The 23,316-nt window shown below is 47.0% G+C and overlaps 1 protein-coding gene across 2 annotated transcripts; it reads right to left on the reverse strand.

The window, feature by feature from the left end:
• Window positions 1–470: 470 nt before the first annotated feature.
• Window positions 471–23,293, reverse strand: TM7SF2 (transmembrane 7 superfamily member 2). Of its 2 annotated transcripts, none has more exons than XM_050960656.1 (11): window positions 23,134–23,293; window positions 20,249–20,411; window positions 19,800–19,996; window positions 19,457–19,511; window positions 18,923–19,117; window positions 18,216–18,319; window positions 5,607–5,726; window positions 4,181–4,349; window positions 3,654–3,734; window positions 3,392–3,514; window positions 471–1,447 (listed from the first exon to the last, which is right to left on the reverse strand). In XM_050960656.1, the coding sequence occupies exons 2-11, from the start codon at window positions 20,304–20,306 to the stop codon at window positions 1,434–1,436; spliced, it is 1,116 nt and encodes a 371-aa protein (XP_050816613.1). In that variant the 5' UTR covers window positions 20,307–20,411; window positions 23,134–23,293; the 3' UTR covers window positions 471–1,433. The 2 variants fall into 2 exon arrangements, with proteins under 2 accessions (XP_050816613.1, XP_050816612.1); XM_050960655.1 differs by lacking the exon at window positions 471–1,447 and adding an exon at window positions 2,409–2,667.
• Between the last annotated feature and the right edge of the window lie 23 nt (window positions 23,294–23,316).

The following is a 23,316-nucleotide window of genomic DNA, read 5'->3' on the forward strand; positions in this document are numbered from 1 at the left end:
GGGTAAATCCTGGGAGGGAGAAGAGCTACTGAAGCTAAAGGACAATGTTGGCACAAGAACAAATAGGGATAAGATGTCCAGGAATCAACTGAAGCTGGAAATGAGAAGAAGGTTTCTACCCGTCTAGGGCCAGCTCCAGGGTTTTTGCCATCCCAAGCAGCAGGGGAAAACCACGATCATGATCAGCGGCAGCAGGTCCGTCCCTCCCTCCAAGAGGGACCCGCTGCCAAATTGCCACCGAAAAGCCCGACTTGCCACCCCTTCCCCTTGGCCGCCCCAAGCAACTGCTTCCTGAGCTGGTGCCTGGAGCCGGCCCTGTACCCATCAGGGGAGGGAGGTTCTGGAGCAGAATCCCCCTAAAAGGAGTATTGCCTATTTGGTTGATTGTTTCCTGTATTTAAGATCTGACACTTTGCTCATCTAGCCCTCAAAAGCATCCCAAACAATTGACACTGAACACAGATGGAGACTGCATTTCATTTATTTTTAATAAAATTGTCACATCAGTGCATTGTCCAAAACCACACTCCAGCATTCCCCAGTCCTTCAAATAATCAGGCCCTTACAGACACAGCAAACCAAACTTGTATTCCACTTCAAGCCAAAACTGACTCCCAGCTGTGATTCTCTCTCTTTGGGGCTTGTCTTCTTTTTGGTGGTCGCTCAAGGTTTAACTCAACTTTTGCTCCTAACCGGACTCCTGTCCGCACAGAAATCTCTAGCACTAATTAAATGGTGCTTTAAAATCAAGCTAACTGGCTCGCAAGGGGATGGAGGTTGAAGCTGGAGGACTGCTGCCACTCAAGCCAGTAATGCAACAGCTTGAGTTACAGCAGCACATCAACTGCTAATCTAATCTCTCTGTACAGCTCCAATAATTGTTTCATGGTGCAGGTGCTCTCAGTGTATGTCTACACTGCTTTCTGAGGCATGACTGCAGCTTTTTTGGCAGGGGGGACATACCTGCACTAGCTTTACTCTAGCTAGCATGGCTAAAAATAGTGAAGATGCAGCAGCACATGCTGTACAAGCCTGTGCATCCACACTAGTTTTACTCTAGCTATGCCAGTCTAGGCTGCACTCACACGTCCGATTGCAGTGTAGACCTACTCTAGTTGAGTTCAAGTGAGAGTAACTCCAGCGTACTCATTTGAGCTAACTCTTGCAGTGAAGACAAACCCTCCATCTCATCGTGACCCATGCATCTGTCAGGCTGACCTTTCTGCTGTGGGCTTGCACCTCCTTACAGCAGCAGAGGAGAATTCAGGCACACCCATTCTCAGATGTCCAAGGTGAAGCTTGCAGCCAACTGTAGTGGTTGCGGTATTGTTAAATTCTTTCATTAAAGCATTACCAATCGTGCAGTAAGCTCCATCATGGTCCCTCATGGAAGGCAATGCTTTAAGCTTGAGTGAAGCACAGAGGAATGCAGCTCAGACATCTAGTGCTGTTATGAAAACATTGTGGGTTTTGTTACACATAAGAATGGCCATACTGGGTCAGACCAAAGGTCCATCTAGCCCTGTATCCGGTCTTCTGACAGTGGCCAATGCCAGAACGCCCCAGAGAAAATGAACAGAACTGGTAATCATCAAATGATCAATCCCCTGTTGCCCATTCCCAGCTTCTAGCAAAGAGAGGCTAGCGACACCGTCCCTGCCCCTACTGGCTAATAGCCATTGATGGAGCTATCCTCCAGGAACTTATTAGTTCTTTTTTGAACCCTGTTACAGTGTTACCTTTCACAACATCCTTGGCAAGGAGTTCCACAGGTTGACTGTGCGTTCTGTGAAAAAATACTTCCTTTTGTTTGTTTTAAATCTGCTGCCTATTAATTTCATTTGGTGACCCCTAGTTCTTGTGTTATGAGAAGGAATAAATAACACTTCCTTACTCACTTTCTCCACACAAGTCATGATTTTATAGACCTCTATCATATCCCCCTTATTTCTCTTTTCCAAGCTAAAAAGTTCCAGTTTTATTAGTATCTCCTCACATGGCAGCCATTCGATACCCCTAATCATTTTTGTTGCCCTTTTCTGAACCTTTTCCAATTCCTATATATCTTTTGAGATGGAGTAACCACATCTGCATGCAGTATTCAAGAGGTGGACGTACCATGGATTTACATAGAGGCAACATGGTATTTTCTGTCTTATTATCTATCCTTTTCTTAATGATTCCCAACATTCTGCACCCCAAACCCCTCATCCCCAGCTCCACCCCAGAGCCCTCACCCCGTGTCCCAATTCTCTGCCCCAGCCTGGAGTCCGCTCTCACACTCCAAACCTTTCGGTCCCAGCCTGGAACACCCTCCTACACACCAAACCCTTCATCCCCAGCCCCACCCCAGAGCCCGCACCTCCAACTGGAGATCTCTGGGGATGACAACGTGCCCCAGTGGTGAGGACAGAGGCTAGCGTCCTGCCAGCCTTTGGAGCAGAGATGGGCAGATGTGAGCTGTCGTGCCTGGGTCTGCATGGGGCATGGTGTGCTGGGCCAAATCTCAGTAAAGGTAAGGGAAGATCCTGTAGGGAACTCGCCGGCAGTACTCCTGCCAGGCAAGCCCATATTTCCGCAGGCACTGGTGCTCATCCCGAGCCTCCCGGTGAATCAGCAGCACGGTGAAGTAGAAGACATAGAAGTAGGGCAGGACGTGCGTCAGGCCTGAGGGGGTGGGAGAGACATGGGGCATGAGGAGAAGGAGGCCATGGGCCCTTCCTCTAGGACCTTCTAGTGCAATGGTTCTCAACCCGTGGGCTGCTTGTGTCCTAGTCAGCACACAGCTGTGGCCCATGTGACATTCTCAGGGCCTTAGAGGCCGTATATATATTGTGTGGATGCAGCCCACATAACACAGAGAGCTGCATATGTTGCCCACAATGGTAAACAGGTTGAGAACCACTGTTCTAGTGGATAGCCTGAGTGCTGAGCAAGCTTGTCTAGGGCGTAGATTCCTCCCCACTCCCATGTTAATGATACACTGATGCCATTCCTGGAAGGTGTGACCAGTGCCTTCCACCTGGGACTTCAGGCCAACCAGACCAGGTGCCTTCTACGTGACCTCTGGCTGGAGTATAGGGCAGCATATTGGTGCCATCTGCTTAGGACGTGACTGGGATGTTGGGCCAGAGCAGGCACCCTCTGTGTAGCTTGTGAAAGACACAATGGGTGCCCAAGGGAGACACCACTGCCCTGAGGGCTAGAGAGATGCTGCCCTGCCTCCATTGCAGAGGGACAGTAGGGATATGCCCTGCATGCCCTAAAGGCACAGGTCCCATTGGAACACCAATGCTGGGGGCAGGAGGAGGAGACAATCCCTACCCCCCACCCCTCCCAACACCTCCTTGTTAGCCTTCACAGGTTCCCTCCAGGCAGGATTTAGACTCACCACAGGGCAGCGACCAAGCCAGAGCCATGATGATATCTCCCAGATAGTTGGGATGGCGTACAAACCCCCACCACCCAGACACCAGGAGACGCCGGCCCGTGGCTGTGGGGATGGTTTTGAGACCTGGGAGGAGAAGAGCATTACTCACATGGCATCCATTCCTCCCCCTCCCTCCCATTAGCATCCCCTTCTTCTCCCACTCCAGACTACTCCACTCTAAGTCCCCCATATGACTCCCATCCAAGAGGCAGCAGCAGCTCACCAGTTACTCTGGGGTCATTGGGGTTCCTTCGGAAAGTGTTCTTCTGGGAATTGGCGCTGCGGAAGATGCAGTATCCCAGACCTGCCAAGAAGAGAACCAGAGTGAGGATAGGCTGTGGAAGCTCTAGGCATGGGGATACTGGCACTTCTGCCATGGATTGGTATGAAAACAGATTGCTCTTGAGAGGACAAAGAGATGAATGACAATGGTGGTGGATGCTGGCTCGGGGTGGCATTGAGCAGGGCTTTCAATCCTCATACTTCAGGGTGTGGCTTGGGGGTGGTCAGGAAGGTATTTCACTCCATTGTGCAGCAAGGTGAGTTGTAGGGTTGGTGAGGCAGGAAGCGTGGGAAGAGATACTGTGACAGATGGAGTCATGGGGTAAAGTGGGAGGGATACTAAACTTATTGGTCCTGACTAGGTGGATCCATTGGTCTGATCAGGGGGTGCGGGGGAGAAGCGGAGAGATATGGCACTGAATGAGCCTATTGGTCTGATATATGAGAGGGAAATCACCTGAGCCTCACCATTGAGCAAGAGGATCCCGACAGCCATGGGCAGGCTCAGCTTCTGGGGGTGGTTGACCAGGAAGTAGGCCTGCAGGCTGTAGGTGAAGGGCACCCAGGCCAGGTCCCCAAAGACCAACATGAAGCCAAACCCATCATGTACAATGTCCATGGTGGTGAGGATGGCCTCCTGCAGGACACAGAGGAGCCACATCCAGCATGGATAAAAATCAATGCTAAACAAAATTTAAATATTTTAAAAAAGCTAAATCTATTTAAATCTATTTAAAATTAAATTTGAAATAAACAACCTGTGCTAAGGCCTAACCATGCTGTAAACTATTAAATAATTTAAAAATACAAAAAAAAATATTAAGCAGGACACATTTACTGCCAAGTTTAAAGAAAGTGAACACACAGAACTGCTTGACATCATTGGCTAGGCATCTGGAACCAGAGTTTGTTGAAGCACTAAACCACCTTTCAACTGTTGGCGGTAGTCTCTTCTGCAGGTGCAGAGAGAATATTTTAATTTAATTTCCTTTTATTCAACTAAATCAGTTCAGTGACTAGTTCATTTGAAGTTAAGAAATCAATTGGGAGTTGAACAGGCAGGAAAGCTTGTTTTTCTCTTCCAATCTATGAAGAAAAAACTATTTGAGAGAGGAGGAGATCTACTAGGTCTAAAATCTTGAATGACATGGTGACCAGAAACAATCAGTTAAATTCACTGACTACAGATGCTACTTCCTTTGTTTAATACAATCAGTTTTAAATAGAACACATTTATTTATAAACTTTTAAAAAGTATATTAGCACACAAAGTTTTATTTTATTAAAAATCTTAACATGCTGTTTCTGGGGATCTTTTATTGAATTTTAATTTCCATCCAAATAGAGCTGGAAACAAATTGCAAGTAAAACATTAATCATCATATTGTAAATAAATACAACATTCACCATTTTCTAACATTAATAAAAATGTAAAAATTAAGAATCAGAATACATGTAAAATAAGTATATAATTACTCAGATAAATGTGTAGAGATATACTGTGTCCTCCTGGTTAGCAAAAAGTACCACCAAATTTAGTATAAAGTCAGGGTGTGTTTGGTTGCAAATTAACATGTTTTAATATAACCCACTAGTGAAAAATCAACCTTTTGTTAGGAAAATAACTATAAAGTACAAATGTGAAACTTGACTATAATCAATTTAAATTAAATCAATCCAGCCTGGTCACATCTGTGCTTTTAATCACCAATCCCCACTCCCTTCTCAGAGCTGGGTCCTCAATCCCAGCCCCTGTGTTCAAACCACTGGACTCCACCCTCCTCCCAGACATGGGAAGAGAACCCAGGAGTCCTCCCCTAAGGTTCCCTTTGTAGCCCCTAGGCCATTGCAGATCCCAAGCCAAGGCTAAGCCAGGGATGTGGGAGTGACTCACCTCATTCCAAAGTGCATCCACCACATACAGCAGCTGGAAGGCATTGACCAGGAGCATGGCCAGCGAGGGGCTGCCCCGCAGTTCAGTCTCTTTCATCAGCATGGCCATGTTCACCAGTGCCTGGCAGGAGGGGAGCAGTCAGGCAGAGTTTGAAGAAGACCTGCCTCCCTCCCTGCTCCTTCCCTTGCCCTCAGCACCTTGTCTGCCCAGAGAAAAAACACCTGATTGCTGAGTGGACCAGGAGTGCCATTTCAGATTTTGGTAGGGGAGGGGGCAAATTTAACTATGATTCCAGAAGCTACTTGAGCACCTATAAACTCTTGGGGTTTTTTTGTTTGTTTTTTTTGCAAATGATAGCTTATATTCAGTGCTCCTGTCAGATAATTTCTAATTCCTATATACAAATAAATAAATATTAGACCCACTCAGCTCTAATACTAACATGTTCTGACATCTTGTGTCAAGTCACTGAAGGGACACTGGTTAGGTTTAAAATTTTAATGTATACAGTAACTCCTCATTTAACGTTGTCCCACTTAACATTGAACAGAGACATAACACTGAAACAATTAGGGAACATACTCATTTAAAGTTGTGCAATGCTCTCTTATAACATCGTTTGACTGCCTGCTTGTAAGGTTCTGTGGAAGAGCAGTGACTTTACAAGGGAGCATTGCACAAGTTCTGCTTCTCCACCTCCTCCCCCTCCCTCCCAGCGCTTCCCCCACCAGCGCTTAGGACTTCCTGGGAGGGAGGGGGAGGAGCAGGGAAGTGCGGCCTCTCCACTCCTCCCCATCCCTCTTAGAAAATCCTGAGTGCCGCTAAACAGCTGTTTGGTGGTGCTTAAGATTTTCTGAGAGGGAGTGGGAGGAATGGAGACACAGGGCTTCCCTGCTCCTTCCCCTCCCTCCCAGCACTTTGCGCTTAGGACTTTCTGCGAGGGAGGAGCAGGCGCTTAGGACTTTGGGGGGTGAGGGATGTGGCATGCTCTGGAGAGAAGGTGGAATGGGAAGAGGTGGGCCTGGAGTGGAGCGGGGACTGGAAGAGGCAGGCCTGGAGCATTCCTGGCAAAATTTGAGCCTGTTCTCCAGGGAAGCTGCTGCTGCAAAGGTGCTTCCTTGCCTGCAGCAGGCTGTGCCTGTGTGGTGTAAGCCAGGGGCACTTCCCAACCACAGTACAGTATACAGTATAATGCCTTCTATCTGACCCAAAAAATGTCTTTGGAACCTAACCCCCCAACATTTACATTAAATCTTATGGGACAATTGGATTAGTTAAACATTGTTTCACTTAAAGTTTCATTTTTCAGGAACATAACTACAGTGTTAAGTGAGGAGTTACTGTATTCTCAATTTGTTACTAACTCTTGAATACAATTGAAACAATTGTAGAAAAACCTAGATTACTTTCTATCACACTTGGAATAGATCATTTAACTTTGGAAACATCCTACTAGGGCCGTGGTTCCCAAACTTTAACAACCTGTGAACCTCTTTCACTAAAAAGTCAAGTCTCATGAACCCCCTTCTAAAAATGAATATTTCCAGGATTTTCTCCTTTACCTGAGTATAAACTATAAAAGCAGTGATCTTAATATACAATTTGTTTTTATAACATGCTTATTACACACTTAATTTATCATTACAGTATTTTTATTACATTCTGAAAATGGCAACACTCTTCCAAGATCTCACTTTCGTAGCTTGTATCACTTTGAATAAGCTTGCTATAAGACAAGGCTCCTATGTTTCATCAAGGAGTATCAGATGTGAAACAGCATGAAGATATTTAAGAAGCCAACTCAGAGTTCCTCCTACACAAGCATTCAGGTCTTGAGCAGTCCAGGCAAACAACACACATTACAACAAAGCTTAAACTTGTTCTTCATAATAATTTAAAAACAATACTAGCTGCTTAATTAATTTTTAAAACAGCAAAAAAATAATCCACCTCCCTTTCCATTTCTTATATGGACTCGAAGTTTAAATCTCCTCAGTGTGATAGATACGCTTGCTTTGATCTGCTTAGCTCTTGGAAGTCCAGGGGCTCCAGGCTGCTGGCTCTGTGCTGCCCAGTGTCCTTAAGGACAGCTGTCTGCCATTAGGGAGTCCCCCCCACCCCCAAGAACCCCCTGTAACATTTTGTGAACCCCCAGGGGTTCACGAACCCTAGATTGGGAGTCACTATACTAGGGCAAGGCCCCAGGAGTTTACACTGCACCTGCCTTGGGCTCTAGGGGTGTTACCCCTCTACAAATAATAGACTAGAAAATTACTTTAAAACAGTAGTGAAAACGACACTTTCAAGTCACTTTCATAGTATTGCCAACCCCAAATGTTCAAAAATCAAGAATCAGGCTTACCAAAAATCATGAGATTGGCTTTAAAATAATGAGATTATGTAAAAATAATAGATTTGGTGTTTTTAATTTGTATTCTGCTTTTTGACCCTTTAAGGTGCCCTGGGGTCACATTCTGAAGCTTTCTCCATAGCCACAAGAACTAGAAACTTAATTTTTCTTTAAGAATGACGGCTGAAATCATCACATATCACTGGACTCCAGGAAGTAAGGCTTTAAGGAAAACAATCATCATGAGACTCATGACAAAATAATGAGAGTTGGCAACACTGCTTTCACTTCTGTTTAAAGGCTAGATACTTTCCAGAAGGTTCTTAAACATAAAACTACAGTGATTGAGCTGCAGTTTTCACAGGAGACTTTTTAATCAAACACCAAGAAAATTCCACGTTTTAAAGTTGGGGACAAAATTGCTTCTAAGGTACATCAGGGCGACTGCAGGCAGGAAAGGAAAACAAACAAGCACAGTAGCTCTGGGCAACTCTTCCTCTTGAAAGAAAGTTGGAGAGTCAAATCTTCTAGTCCTTAAACAAGTAAAACGTCTATTGCCATCAGTGCCTCCACTCATAGATATAAACATCACAGTGAACATGTGATGTCAATAACTATGCATACTTAAGTATCTGAGCCATCTTCTCCAGAGTTACACATCTTGTATGCATTGGCTCAGGGACTACATTTTCTGAACAGTGCTGAGCACACAGATGGTGCCCAAAAAAATAACACAAATCATGACAATAATCGTCAACTTTATCGACTCTGTGGATGCAATTTCTGTTCTTTGTTCTGGAACTGGCCTGAATACAGCTGAAACCCTATGAATTTGATGTATAATCACATCTAATACCCATACAACACTCTCTCATTCCTTCCTTTTTTCAAACTCAGAAGAAAAAAAAAAAGACAAAAAAAGTGGTTTTCAGTTAAAATCAATGGGCATGTCTTCACTAGCAACGTTAAAGAGCTGGCCACGGCAGTGCTTTAATATGGCTGTGGAGTCGTGGCTACACCCATCTCCATGAGGGGTGTAGTGCCTCCCAGCGCTGGTGCACTGTCTAAACTGGCACTTTACAGCGCTGAAACTTGCAGCGCTCAGGGGGTGTTTTTTCATACCCCTGAGTAAGAAAGTTGCAGCTCTGTAAAGTGCCAGTGTAGACAAGTCCTAAAATTGCATAGCAGGCTTTGCTGTACAACTCAGCCTGGGGCAGAACCTGCTACTCATTGACAGTTAAGTGCGCTCCTCTTATCTGATTCTCATTCTCTTTCTTTCTTCATCCTTCCTGACCTCTATGCTGCTTTTCATACTGTCAACCATGACATCCTTCCCAATCACCTGGGACCAACTGCTGGAATCTCAGAGAGCTGGCCTTCTTGATTTTGCTCCCATCCATCAGAGGCCTCTTTTTTGCAGCATGCAGCAGATAGAAAGGCTGGTCCAGTGGATAGGGAGCTAGATCTGAGAGACCTGGTTTCTACCTCCCCCCTCCACACCCAATGACTTCCTGTATGACCTCAGGTCAGTGCCTTAGGGACAGAGTTTTAAAGGCTTTTAGGCACCCAAAGATGCAGCTAGGCACCTAGTGTGTTTATACAGCACCTAATCTTCTAGGCGCTTTTGAAAATCCCGCTAAGTGCCTAAATACTTTTGAAAATCTGGCTGTTAGTCTCTCAGTGCCCCATCTGTACAGTGAGGATAACAGCACTGCTTGACCTCACTGAGGGGCTGTGATGTGAGGTGCTCAGATACTACAGTGATGGGGCCACAAGTACCACAGGTAGATTGGGAACTTCTTTAAGCCACTGCTATCCCTTCCCTGGGTTTTGGCCCCTTCTTTTCACTTATGCCCTTCACATCTTCCTCTTTTCTGACTAACCTTGGCTCAAGAGAGCTTGGTTGTATTTCTTCTGAGTCCCCTGCATTCCCTCTTCAACCCCTGCCCACCATCACCACCCACATCCATAAACCTGGGAATCCAGGATACCCCATAATCTAAGGCATTGGCACCCTGACAGCAGGATTTTCTGGCTATGTGGACTCTCTCCTCAGGCCCTACACTACCAGCACTTCCAGTTGTCTTCCAGACACCACCAACTTCCTGAGGAAACTGCAATCCATTGGTGATCTTCCAGAAAACACCATCCTAGCCACAATGGATGTAGAAGCCCTCTACACCAACATTCCATACAAAGATGGACTACAAGCCATCAGGAACAGGATCCCCAATAATGTCACAGCAAACCTGGTGGTTGAGCTTTGTCACTTTCTTTGTCCTCACCCACAACTATTTCAGATTTGGGGATGATTTATGTTTATGCCTTCAAGTCAGCAGCACTGCTATGGATACCTGCATGGTCCCACATTTTTATGGCTGACTTAGAACAATGCTTCCTCATCTCTCCTCCCCTAGCACTCCTACTTTACTTGTGCTACAATAATGACATCATCATCATCTGGACCCAGGGGAAGGAGGCCCTTGAGGAAATCCACCTGGATTTCAACAATTTCCACCCCACCATCAACCTGAGCCTGGACCAGTTCACACAAGAGAGATCCACTTCCTGGACACTACAGTACAAATAAGCGATGGTCACAAACACCTCCCTATACTGGAAACCTACTGATTGCTATACTTACCTACATGCCTCCAGCTTTCATCCAGACTACATCACATGATCCATTGTCTGCAGCCAAGCCTTAAGATACAACCACATTTGCTCCAATCCCTCAGACAGAGACAAACACCTATAGGATCTCTATCAGGCGTTCTTAAAACTACAGTACCCACCTGGAGAAGTGAAGAAACAGACTGACAGAGCCAGAAGGGCACCCAGAAGTCACCTACTACAGGATAGGCCCAAGAAAGTAAGTAACAGAACGCCACTAGCCATCACCTACAGCCCCCAACTAAAATCTCTCCAGCGCATCATCAAGGATCTACAACCTATCCTGAAGGGGAGTCCCTCACTCTCAGACCTTGGGAAACAGGCTTGTCCTTGCTTACAGACAGCCCTCCCAACCTGAAGCAAACAAACACTCACCAGCAACTACACACCACACAACAGAAACACTAACCCAGGAACCAACCCCTGCAACAAATCCCGTTGCCAGCTCTGTCTGCATATCTATTCAAGGGACACCATCATAGGACCCAACCACCTCGGTCACACCATCAAGGGCTCGTTCACCTGCACATCTACCAATGTGATATATGCCATCATGTGTCAGCAATGCCCCTCTGCCATGTACATTGGTCAAACCAGACAGTCTCTGTGCAAAAGAATAAATGGACACAAATCAGACGTCAAGAATTGTAACATTCAAAAACCAGTAGGAGAGCACCTCAATCTCCCTGGACACTCAATAACAGACTTAAAAGTGGCCATTTTTCAGCAACAAAAATTTAAAACCAGACTTCAACGAGAAACTGCAGAACTGGAATTAATTTGCAAACTTGACACCATCAAATTAGGCCTGAATAAAGACTGTTGATACTCATACCTTCTTGTCATCTGTTGGGAATGGGCAACATCCATCCTAATTTAATTGGCTTCGTTAGCACTGACCCCCAACTTGGTAAGGCAACTCTCATCTTTTCATGGGCTGTATATTTATACCTGCTTACTGTATTTTCCACTCCATGCATCTGATGACGTGGGTTATAGCCCATGAAAGCTTATGCCTAAATAAATTGTCTCTAAGGTGCCACAAGGACTCTGTTGTTTTTACTGATACAGACTAACAGGACTACCCCTCTGAAAACTGTTTTACAGGCTCATCTAAGAGCTTCCAGAGCCTTAAAATTACCATCCTTTTCTTATCTTAGACTCATAGACTCATAGACTCATAGGTCAGAAGGGACCAATCTGATCATCTAGTCTGACCTCCTGCACAAGGCAGGCCACAGAACCCCACCCATCCAATTTTATAACAACCCCTATCCCAGGACCGAGTTATTGAAATCCTCAAAAATGGTTTGAAGACCTCAAGCTGCAGAGACACCACCAGCAAGCGACCCGTGCCCCACGCTGCAGGGGAAGGCGAAAAACCTCCAGGGCACCTGCCAATCCGCCCTGGAGGAAAATTCCTTCCCGACCCCAAATATGGCGATCAGCTAAACCCTGAGCATGTGGGCAAGAGTCACCAGCTAGCACCCAAGAAAGAATTCTCCGCAGCAACTCAGTACCCATCGCATGCAACATCTCCCCGCAGACCATTGAGCAGACCTGTCTGGTGGTAATTCAAGATCAATTGCCCAAATTAATGATCCTATCATAACATCCCCTCCATATACTTATCAAGCTTTGTCTTAAAGCCAGGAAGTCTTTTGCCCCTACTACTTCCTCGGAAGGCTATTCCAGAACTTCACCCCCCTAATGGTCAGAAACCTTCGTCTAATTTCAAGTCTAAACTTCCTAATATCCAGTTTATACCCATTCGTCCTCGTGGCTACATTAGTACTAAACTTAAATAATTCCTCTCCCTCCCTAACGTTAACCCCCTTGATATATTTATATAGGGCGAGCATATCCCCCCTCAGCCTTCTTTTGGCCAGGCTAAACAAGCCAAGCTCTTTGAGTCTCCTTTCATAAGGCAGTTTTTCCATTCCTCGGATCATCCTCGTAGCCCGTCTCTGAACTTGTTCCAGTTTGAATTCATCCTTCCTGAACATGGGACACCAGAACTGCACACAGTATTCCAGATGGGGTCTCACCAACGCCGTATACAACGGTACTAACACATCCTTATCCTTGCAGGAAATACCCCGCCTGATGCATCCCAAAATCGCATTTGCTTTTTTAACAGCCGTATCACATTGGCGACTCATAGTCATCCTGCTATCAACCAGTACCCCAAGGTCCTTCTCTTCCTCCGTCGCTTCCAACTGATGCGCCCCCAACGTATATCCAAAATTCTTATTATTAATTCCTAAATGCATGACCTTGCACTTTTCACTATTGTATTTCATCCTATTTCTATTACTCCAGTTTACAAGGTGGTTCAGATCTTCCTGAATAGTATCCCTGTCCTTCTCCGTGTTAGCAATACCCCCCAGCTTCGTGTCATCCGCAAACTTTATTAGCACATTCCCGCTCTTTGTGCCAAGGTCAGTAATAAAAAGGTTAAATAAGATCGGTCCCAAAACCGATCCTTGAGGGACTCCACTGGTGACCTCCTTCCAGTCCGACAGTTCACCTTTCAATACGACCCTCTGGAGTCTCCCCTTTAACCAGTTCCTTATCCACCTTACAACTTTCATATTCACTCCCAGCTTTTCCAATTTAACTAACAGCTCCGTGTGCGGAACCGTGTCGAACGCCTTACTGAAATCTAGGTAAATTATATCTACCGCATTTCCTTTATCTAAGTAATCTGTCACCTTCTCAAAGAAGGAGATCAGATTGGTTTGGCACGATCGACCTTTAGTAAATCCGTGTTGCAATTCGTCACAATTACCATTGACCTCAATGTCCTTAACTACTTTCTCCCTTAAAATTTTTTCCAAGACCTTACATACTACAGACGTCAAGCTAACAGGCCTATAATTACCCGGATCACTCTTATTCCCTTTCTTAAAAATAGGAACTACATTAGCAATCCTCCAGTCATACGGCACAACCCCCGAGTTTATCGATTGCTTAAAAATTCTCGCTAATGGGCTCGCAATTTCACGCGCCAGTTCCTTTAATATCCTCGGGTGGAGATTGTCCGGGCCCTCCGACTTCGTCCCATCGAGCTGTTCAAGTACGGCCTCTACCTCAGTTGCAGTAATATCCACTTCCATACCCACATTCCCGTTTATCATCCCTCCATCATCGCAAGGTTCCTCACTAGTCTTATTAAAAACTGAGGCAAAGTACTTGTTTAGATGTTGGGCCATGCCTAGGTTATCCTTAACCTCCATTCCATCCTCAGTGTATAGCGGCCCCACTTCTTCTTTCTTTGTTTTCTTCTTATTTATGTGGCTGTAGAACCTTTTACTATTGGTTTTGATTCCCTTTGCAAGTTCCAGTTCAATGTGGCTTTTAGCCTTCCTCACTTTATCCCTACATGTTCTGACCTCAGCAAGGTAGCTTTCTTTACTGATCCTGCCTTCCTTCCACTCCCTGTAAGCTTTCTGCTTTTGTCTAATCCCCTCTCTGAGTTGCTTGCTCATCCAGTTTGGCCTACAACTCCTGCCCATGGTTCTTTTCCCCTTTCTCGGGATGCAGGCTTCCGACAGTCTCCGCAGCTGTGACTTAAAGTAATTCCAGGCCTCCTCCACATTTAAATCCACTAATTCCTCCGTCCAGTCCACTTCCCTAACTAATTTCCTTAACTCTTTAAAATTAGCCCTCGAGAAGTCAAAAACCCTAATCGCAGATCTACATTTGTTTATCCTTCCATCTAGTTTGAACTGAATCAGCTCATGATCACTCGAACCAAGGTTGTCCCCTACCACCATTTCTTCTACGAGGTCCTCACTGCTCACCAACACCAAGTCTAAAATGGCATCCCCTCTTGTAGGTGCTTCAACTACTTGATGAAGAAATCCATCCGCTATCACATCCAGAAAGATCTGACCCCTATTATTCGTGCAAGTACTCGTCCTCCAGTCTATATCCGGGAAGTTGAAGTCCCCCATAATCACACATTTCCCCTTTGTGTTTACTTCATTAAAGACATTAAAGAGGTCTCTATCCATATCCCAATCCGATCCCGGCGGTCTGTAGCACACCCCAAGCACTATCTCAGGGGAAGCTCTAGTTGCTTTTTTACCCAGCGTGATTTTTGCCCAGACGGACTCTGTCTTATCCATTCCATCGCATCTTATTTCGCTACATTTAATTTCATCATTGATGTACAAGGCTACTCCCCCACCTTTGCCTTTCTTCCTGTCTTTTCTGAACAGCACATAGCCTTCAATACCCGTGCTCCAGTCATGACTCCAATTGATGTTCACAGAAATTGGGGGAATTCAGCACCTTACATGATCACAGATTTAGTTAATATTGGCTTTCATCTGAGTGGTTACACTGAACTTCACTATGCAAAGCTCTACAAAATATAAAAAATATTATCGTTCGACAGTTGTTGCAGACTTAACACTTTGGAATGTGATTACTGGCAGTGGCATTTTAGGTGATTGACATGTTGATTGACGTGTTGATTGAAAATGTTCAAGTGGAAAATGTTATAGTTCCTCATTCTAAACTGGGTCTTGTTTTAAGAGTTGTCAAGGCTTTGCACAAGCTGCATGAGATATGAGACTATCTCTTGCATCTTCTTAATTCAGAGCCATTTCACAACAGTTGTAAAGTTTCCACAAAGCTGACAAATGTCCCAACCTTCACACTTGGGTCATAAGAAGCTTAGGTCTTGTAGTAGCTTTACTGATTAACAACAGTTCACCCTCCTTTTACACAAAGAGGAAGCTGAGTAGTACCCTTAAATGTTAGATTTTTAGTTAAATTATGTTGTTACTTGGTTTCTACTCACGTGAGTGCAAAAACAATAAGAAACAGACATTTCCATTGCATAATATTTTTCTCAGTAATAACCTTTACACAAAGTACATTCAAGTCAAGTTCAATATAGATGGAGATATGAAAAACTTCAATGTATTATTGAGGGAATCTGGGACTATATGGGCCTCCACCCTTGCTATGAAGCTTATCACCTCTTGCATGCTTTTATTTATTGACAAAGGAGTTTAAAATTATGGTGCAAATAACCACTAGAATTAGTGATGTGCTGCCACAATTTTAACAAAGGGCTCCCTCAAAGATTTTGTGCCTTAGTTTGTGATTATATGTGAGAGATTCCTTAGTTAAAACACTCTCACCAACATGACTCCCCAAATTGAACCATCTCCTCCCCACACCCAGTGATTTCCCCTCCTCAGGACTTCATGGAAGCATCTATCAATGGCCATATACCTGATGGGTGTTCTGCAGTCTTGTCTGGAAATGGTGATGGTTTGTTTCAAATCACCATGTGTGGGAGTTGGATAGGAATGGACCCTTTTGGTTCCTGAGTGGATGGGTTTCTCTTCATTTGTGTTAAAGGGTTTGGTGGGAGCCTAGGTCTCTTCTTATCTGGAGGTGGAATAACAGGTGGGATGGAAAGTTGGGGGAGGGGTACGTCAAATGTTTCAGTAAGCCTCTGCTCCGTACTAGCTCTACAAACTCTGGGCTGGAGATAGTGCTGATGGACGACAGTAACAGTTAGCAGCTATAGGACTCCTTAATGCAGTAGCTGCTTGCGCCTATATATGTTATCTGACCTCAATTATTATGGCATTTGAGTACCTCACAATCTTTATTTTTAATCATAGGATCATAAAAATGTGAGGCTGGAAGGGACCTCAAGAAGTCGTCCAGTCCCCTGCACTGAGGCAAGGACCAAATATACCTAGACCATGTCTTACAGGTGTTAAATGTATTTCTCCTCACAACACTCCTGTGAGGTAGCGAGATATTATTATCCCCATTTTGCAGATGGGGAACTGAGACAGAAATAGATTAAAGGGATGTTTACACTTTGAGCTGGAGGTGTAAATTCCTCACTAGCTTAGTCAGAGCTCATGTACTAAAAATAGAGTGTAGCCACATTAATGGGAGAGGCTAGCTGCCCCAAGTAGGTATCCATCTAAGGTACTAGGCATGTACTCAGGGTGCTCAGCCCCTGCTGTTGCTCACACTGCTGAAGCTACACTGTACTTTTAGCACAGTAGTGCAATCAGTGCTAGAGCTGGTGTGCCTCCAGCTGGAATTTACACCTACAGCTCAAAGTGTAAATGTAACCCAAATGATTTGCCCCAAGTTACAGAGGAATTGAACCAGAGTCTTATATGGTCACACGTCCTCTCTTTCTGCACTTCCTGCCTTGTTGGTGCAACTGGCAAGAGTGTGCAGGAACTACAGTGGGGTGTCCTCCATATATTCCTATCTGCACTTGTGTAGGATGCAGGAAGGGAGCAATGGCTGCACTGTGCAACTGCCTGAGGGAGCAGGAGCCAGCTCAGTTCCATAACCAGAGATAGTTTAATGTTATATTGGTTTTAGTATTTTGGGCAGACCTGTGAAAAAATGCTTTGCCCTCTCCCCAAAAATAACTGTTTCCTGCCCACCATTATCACACAAGGCTGTACATAGGACTGGGCTAAGAATTTCAGGGAGGGTTAGTGAAATGATTCTGTGGAAAACATAACTGGTCTTTTCATATAAAAAATGTGTTGTGTGGGGATCATTAGGTCTCTTTTCCCACCTGCTACAGAAGTGGAACTTAGCTCTTGTTCTTTTGATCCCAACTGATCAAGTAACAGGAACAGTTTGTTTTCATGGTTACCCCGTAAGGAAAGGGGAGAGAAATTTCCAGATTTTTTTTCTTTTTCTTTAAATAAAAACTGTGATTAGTCAAAGGTCAGTTAACAAGGGGCTGGCAAAAACCCTGTGGTGCCACCTCAGCTTACTAGTGCTTTGAAAATTGGTGAGAATCCCAAACGTGTGATAATGATAAACAACAGTGTACTTTGTTGAAAGAAGGTGTCAGCAGATGCTGCAGGGATCAGACATGTTCTCATTAACCTCTTCATTACTGACCAGTCCCCAAGGCAGCAGTCACCCTGCCTCTGTTTGGAAACAAAACACTGACTTTCTGCCCTGGGGACACAAGCTGGGAGAAGCACCTCACTGCAGAACTCTCATACCACACTAATGCTGTGCAGTTAAGACCTCCACCTGGGAGCACACCTCCTGTATGAAACTTGGGGTGGGGATGGAGTGGGAGGGGGGGTGTGGCAGGCTGGCAGCCCCTCCTCCCCCCTACCTAATTGGCATCCTCGAGTAAGACCTCTTCTCCCCGCTGCCCCGGATTTGACCAAAGGCATATCTAGCCCCTGTGTAACAGTAAAACCATCCTGCTTGGTTTACCCCTACATCAGACCAACGGGCCCACCCATGCCTGGCATCCCACACTCTCTGCTGCCCCAGATCAGATCAATGGGCTTATCTAGTCTGGTATTCTTCACCCCTCCCACCATGCTTGTCTGACTAATGGGTCCATCTAGCTAGGATTTCTGGTTATGGATAGTATCTGCTACACATGGCCATCTGGACAGAGGGAAATTCCCCCTTGCAACCCTTCTCCCGGGACTAGTGTTCCCCTGCAGCAGATTCTCCGATTATCCTTTGCCTTCGCAAGGTCATCATAGCTATGGGCCTCAGGGTCTTTCTACAGCAGGGGGCACCCTAAAACCCCACCCACTTACCCAGCCGAGGAGGCCTGGCCGCAGCTCGCAGAAATACTTCAGGTCGAAGGAGCCGATGCGTGGGTTCAGCTCGTGGCCCATGAAGAAGTCATAGATAGGATTCCCTGTGGGGCCAATAGCAAGTCAGGCACCTCAAGGTGGAATAGCTACTCCCCCTTCCTCTCCCTGCCACCCTGGACCAGACCAATAGGCCTGTACAGCTCAGTATCCCCCCGCTGCCTCAGATCAGACCAATGGGTCCATCTAGTCTGGTATGCTCCCCTCTCTGCTACCCCAGATCAGTCCAAGGGGCACATCCCACTGGCCTGGTATCCCCACCCCTGCTGTGCTAAATCTGGATATGTCTGGTTTCCAATGGGTGCTGTTGCTGGATGCTTCATTGGAAAGTTAAACTCTCTGCAACAAGGGTGGTTCCTTTCTGACCCTCATCAACTGATCAGATACCTCCCTAGAGTCCTGGCAGTTTTTACCTGACTGGCATCACAGGCTGCTCTCCCCCTGCACCCCCGTGAGACACCAGGTATGACCTGTGTGACTAAGAGAGTGTCTATGTGTTAGTGCATGCACACGTGTCCCTGTGTGTGTGGTGCATGTGTCAGTGTGTTCATGTCTGTGTGTGTTCAGACATGCATAAGTGCACACGTGTATGTCTGCATGCACAAGATCATTCCTGTGTCCGTGTGCCCCATGTGTATAGAAGGACTCACCCGAGTTCCCGCCTGGTGCCAGTGTTGTCTCTGGGGCAAAGAGGGACTTGAAGTAGAGGAGGAAGCTGAGGCCGAAGGCCAGCAGCAAGGCCGAGAAAGCCAACTGCAGGAAGTGGTCATAGATGTAGCTGAGGCGCAACCCGGCTGCCAGTCCAGCCCCCACCACCAGGGCCGTGACCCCCATCGCATGGAAAGCTGCGGTGCGGGAGGAGGGAAAGCAGGACACATGCTGCTTAGATACAGAAACACTTAGTGCCTTTTTAGCTGAGCACCCCTGAGTCACAGCACACTGTTATTCTGGGAAACAGAGGCATAAAGAGGGTTGCCCAAGGTAACAAAGGGAATCTGTGGCAGAGCTGGGATAGAACCCAGGAGTCCTGACTCCTAGCCCCTTGCTCAGCCCCAATAGACAGCACTTCTCCCCAAATGCTATTACTTGTTACCATGAGGAAATTCAGTAAGTGATGTGATTGGCTGCAAATTCTGGGGCGGGTCATAGTTGATCTCCCCTCCCTAACAAAATCCAACACCCACCATTAATGCGATACTGGAGCCGGCTCTTGTCTCGAAGGACGATCCCTTCTGTGACCTGGGGGAAAGCCACACAGCCGGTTAGCACTGATCTCTCTGGTCTTGACTCCAGCTCCTCTCACCGGCACCCTCCCTGGAGCCTCAGTTCACAACTGTGTAGAAGAACTGAGTTTTGGCAAGTCTCTGCCTACATGGTGTAGCCAGCTGGCCGTGATCTGGCTCAGCTGTGGCCCAGGCAATTCATGTGTGCCCTTGATTCCCCATGGATAGTCAAACAGCCACCATTAGGCAGATGACACCCAGCAGGGAAGGGGACATCTGCCCAATGAAGCTGACCCAGCATTACCTTCCCCATAGGCAGCATGTAGAGGGCAGCCTGGAGTCCCACCCAAGCCAGAAGCAGCAGGAAGGTGTGGGGGCTCCAGAGGGTGCTCAGGGGTGGCAGCGGGGGCGGGAAGTTCAGCACGCTGGCTTGCTCAGTGCGACATGTCAGCAGAAGATAGAAGATGGTAGCTGGCATGAGAAAGATGAGGATCATGGCTCCTGTAGAGGGAGGAATGAGAGGTTAGAGGGACAAGATCCCCAGGGTGATCAGAACTGCGGGTGAGTGACAGGCAGCAGCGTCCCTGAGAGATAAGCTCCCACAGTGAGTCAATGGCAGAGCTGGGAACCCAAGAGTGCTGACTCCCAAACCCACCCTGTTCTAACCATGTAGCTGCATTCACACCTCCAGTTTGCCCTGCCTTTCAGGGTATGTGAGCCACTGCCTTCCCACTCCCCTCACCCTCATCTTACCCAGGGGCCCTCCAAACTCCAGCTCTTTGGTGCGTGGGGTCTTATACCGATCCATCATCCTTGTGCTCCAGCCTTCTCCACCGAGACACAAAGCTCTTCCCACAGGAAGCCTCTCAAACCACAGTCACTTCCTCCTTCAGGAGAGCTCTTGTGGATCCCAGACCTATGGGACAGAACATGGATCATTAGTGGTCACTGACAGTGGTTGCGGTGGAAGGGTCAGAGACAGCCTGCACTGATCTGGGTTGGGTGTTCAGCCTATGGCCATGTCTACACTACAAAATGATGTCTACCTAACTTACATCTGCACACAGCCACCACAGGTATTAAGTCACTTGTGTCGTCGGTGTGCATCCTCACCAGGACGCTTGTATCAATTGTACTGTCAGTGTGGAGCATTGTGGGATGGCTCCTGAAAGCCAGTCACAGTCCATGAAAGCAAGGCAGGGTCTCCACTGACACTGCATCAACCTAATTACATCAACCTTGGCTCTCCACCGCTCGGGGAGGTGGTGTCACTAAAGCACTGCAGAGAGGAACTCACGTCAGTGGAAGCCAAATTTAAATGAAGAGATTTCCACACCTAGGTCGATGTAAGGCATCTTCCATCAACCTAACCGTGTAGTGCAGAGCAGGCCTATGTTACGCTGCTGGGGCTGGAGTTGTCACAGGACTACAAAGAGGCAAACTGAGTCTGAGGTTTCCAGCCCCTGTGTATGCAGCAATCATGGGAAGGGAACAGGGCATGACTCATGTCACTTAGCCTAGATTGTTTCTCTTGCTGGCAACCCAGCCCTTTTCAGAACCAGGATATGGGCAGTCTGCCCTAGAGGTTAGACTTTGGCTCTGGCTTCCGGTGCCTGTTCCAAATGTCAAAGTCAGAAGCCACTACCCGGAGCCAATGGTCAGAGCTAGAATCTGACACCAATAATCAGAGCCAGGAGTCAGAAGCCAGGCAAGGATGCAGGGTCGGGTGGGCTGGAGAAGGACCAGAACAGGGCAAGAGCAAGCAGGCACAGGAGCAATTGCACCTATTAAGGCTCTGGGGGGCATCTGCCCATGTCTAAAGGCCCCTCGCCCCAGCCTAAGGGGAGGAGCTACTAGACCCAGGTCTCAGCTGAATTCAGGAGACCACAAATAAAAAAACACAGATGAGAGTGAAGGGTCACAGGGTCAACAGCAGGGATCCAGAGGAGAACACTAAGCAGAGAACCTTGGACAATGCCCACTGCTCTAGAGGAACTCTGTCCAGATATATGACCTAAGAGAGGATCAGAAATAGACCTCACAGTCACAGAGCATCTCCTCGTCCAGCTTCCTCTTCCTGGTATGGTGAACGGCCACCATGACCAATGCCAGAAGGAGGTCAACTAGGAGGTCTTGCGACTTCATGGGGCCACAGATCAGGAGGTGTGGGGAAAAGCGCAGCCAGAACCTGAGGAGGTGGTTCCGGAGGAGCCGGAAAAGGCTGCAACCTGGTACACTCAAAGTAGATGTGCACCAGGGTCTCCCTCTCACTGCAGAAGGGGCAGGTGTCAGGGGAGGTGGTGAACCATGCCAGGTACATGCCCATGCCCATGCTCCCTGAAGGAGCTGCCAACTAATATCCCCAGCAAGCTGTGCACAAGAACAATTGGAGCTGCAGGTGTAAGTGTTAAGTTGTGCTGCTGTTGAGCATAAATGCAGAGTTGTTGGCTTCTTTCAGCCAATTGGATGGACTGGTCAATCAGGTGATTTTGCTGAAGCCCAGCTGGGCTCATTAACCTGTCTGAAGGCTGTACCCACTAGCCTGGGCCTCAGCTAGGGAACTCAGCCCCATGGTTCTTGACAGTCCCCTCTCGGTCATTCATATCTACCACTCATGTTTCTTTTAATCTTACTGGTTGCTTCTGTAAAATCCAGCAGCACAGAGTTCCGTAGGTTTAAGATATGAGCAGCATCAAACTCCTGTGTGGTGATGGAGGACATATTATGTCAATAGGAGTTAAGCACCTCAACACTTTTGAGGATCTGGGCCTAAGCAACTTGCCCAAGGTCCCATAGGGAGCCTGTGGTAGAGCAGGGCATTGAATGTGGGTCTATAGCTAAGGGAAAGATGAGGTTGCTGGAGCAGAGAAGACTTGGAAATGCTTTCAGCAATAGAGTTAAAGACAGAAAACAGCCCTATTTGCTCTGGAGTTCCTAGTCATCTGGCAGAACATTTTTTTGTTGTTAAGTACATTTGTAGAAAGATCTAGGGCTGCGACAGCAGGGATGCTGCGCATCAGGATTGAGAGGGAGGAACCCATAATGGGAACAGCAGGTGGGGTTGCAGGTCTAGACTGAGGGCCATTGGCAGAGCTGCCTGGGAGATGCAGACATCAGGAATGGAATAGCAAGGGGCTGTGGGCCAGGACAGAGGGGCATTGGCAGACCTGCATATGGGGTGCAGCAACCAGGAACAGAATAGCAGAGGGCTGCAGGCCAGGACAGAAGGGCATTAGCAGAACTGGGGGGAAGCCAGAACCGGAATAGCAGGTGAGGCTGCAGGTTGATATGGAGCAGCACCAATCGAGCATGTGAGGAGAGTCCAGGATTGCAAGGCAGGTTGGGATAAAGAGGCATCAGCGCACAAAGGGGAAAGTTTGGGCAATGTACAGCTCAGGCCTCCAAATTCACAAAAGGGGAAGAATTTCCAACTCTTCCAGAAACCCCCTTCCTGGCGGGGCTCTCTCGGTTTCACAGGCTGTTACCGGTGGCTGTACAAGACCACGCTGTCTTGTCAGCCATATGAAATGCCGCAGCACCGGTCACTTCTAACGCTCTGAGCAATGCTGAGCTGCACCTCTGCCTGCTGCCCGCCTCTGTGCGACTAACCGACGTTCCCCCTTGAGGCACAGTCCTACCTGACAACCCGGCGTCCGTCTCTCCAAGCACACACCGTAGGTACTAGCAGTAGCTCCAGAATCCTCCCATGCACACTCCACCCCCTGTCCCTTTAACCCGCAGCTGCTGTTGTCGCACCAGCTAATTGTAGCTCGTCCCAGCCTGTTATTATCACCAAACATCCAATCTGAGAGCAGGAGTTC

This window comes from Gopherus flavomarginatus, chromosome 6, assembly GCF_025201925.1.
Source record: "Gopherus flavomarginatus isolate rGopFla2 chromosome 6, rGopFla2.mat.asm, whole genome shotgun sequence".
NCBI classification, from domain to species: domain Eukaryota; kingdom Metazoa; phylum Chordata; order Testudines; family Testudinidae; genus Gopherus; species Gopherus flavomarginatus.

Bases quoted from the DNA above. Each gene is read 5' to 3' on its own strand.
- TM7SF2 (XM_050960655.1), bottom strand. From the start codon at position 20,306: ATGATGGATCGGTATAAGACCCCACGCACCAAAGAGCTGGAGTTTGGA. The intron at 19,118-19,456 runs GTGGGTGTTGGA...CCCGCACCGCAG, and splicing joins GCTCCAGTATCGCATTAATG to CTTTCCATGCGATGGGGGTC. The intron at 3,515-3,653 runs GTGAGCTGCTGC...TTCTCCTCCCAG, and splicing joins CAATGACCCCAGAGTAACTG to GTCTCAAAACCATCCCCACA.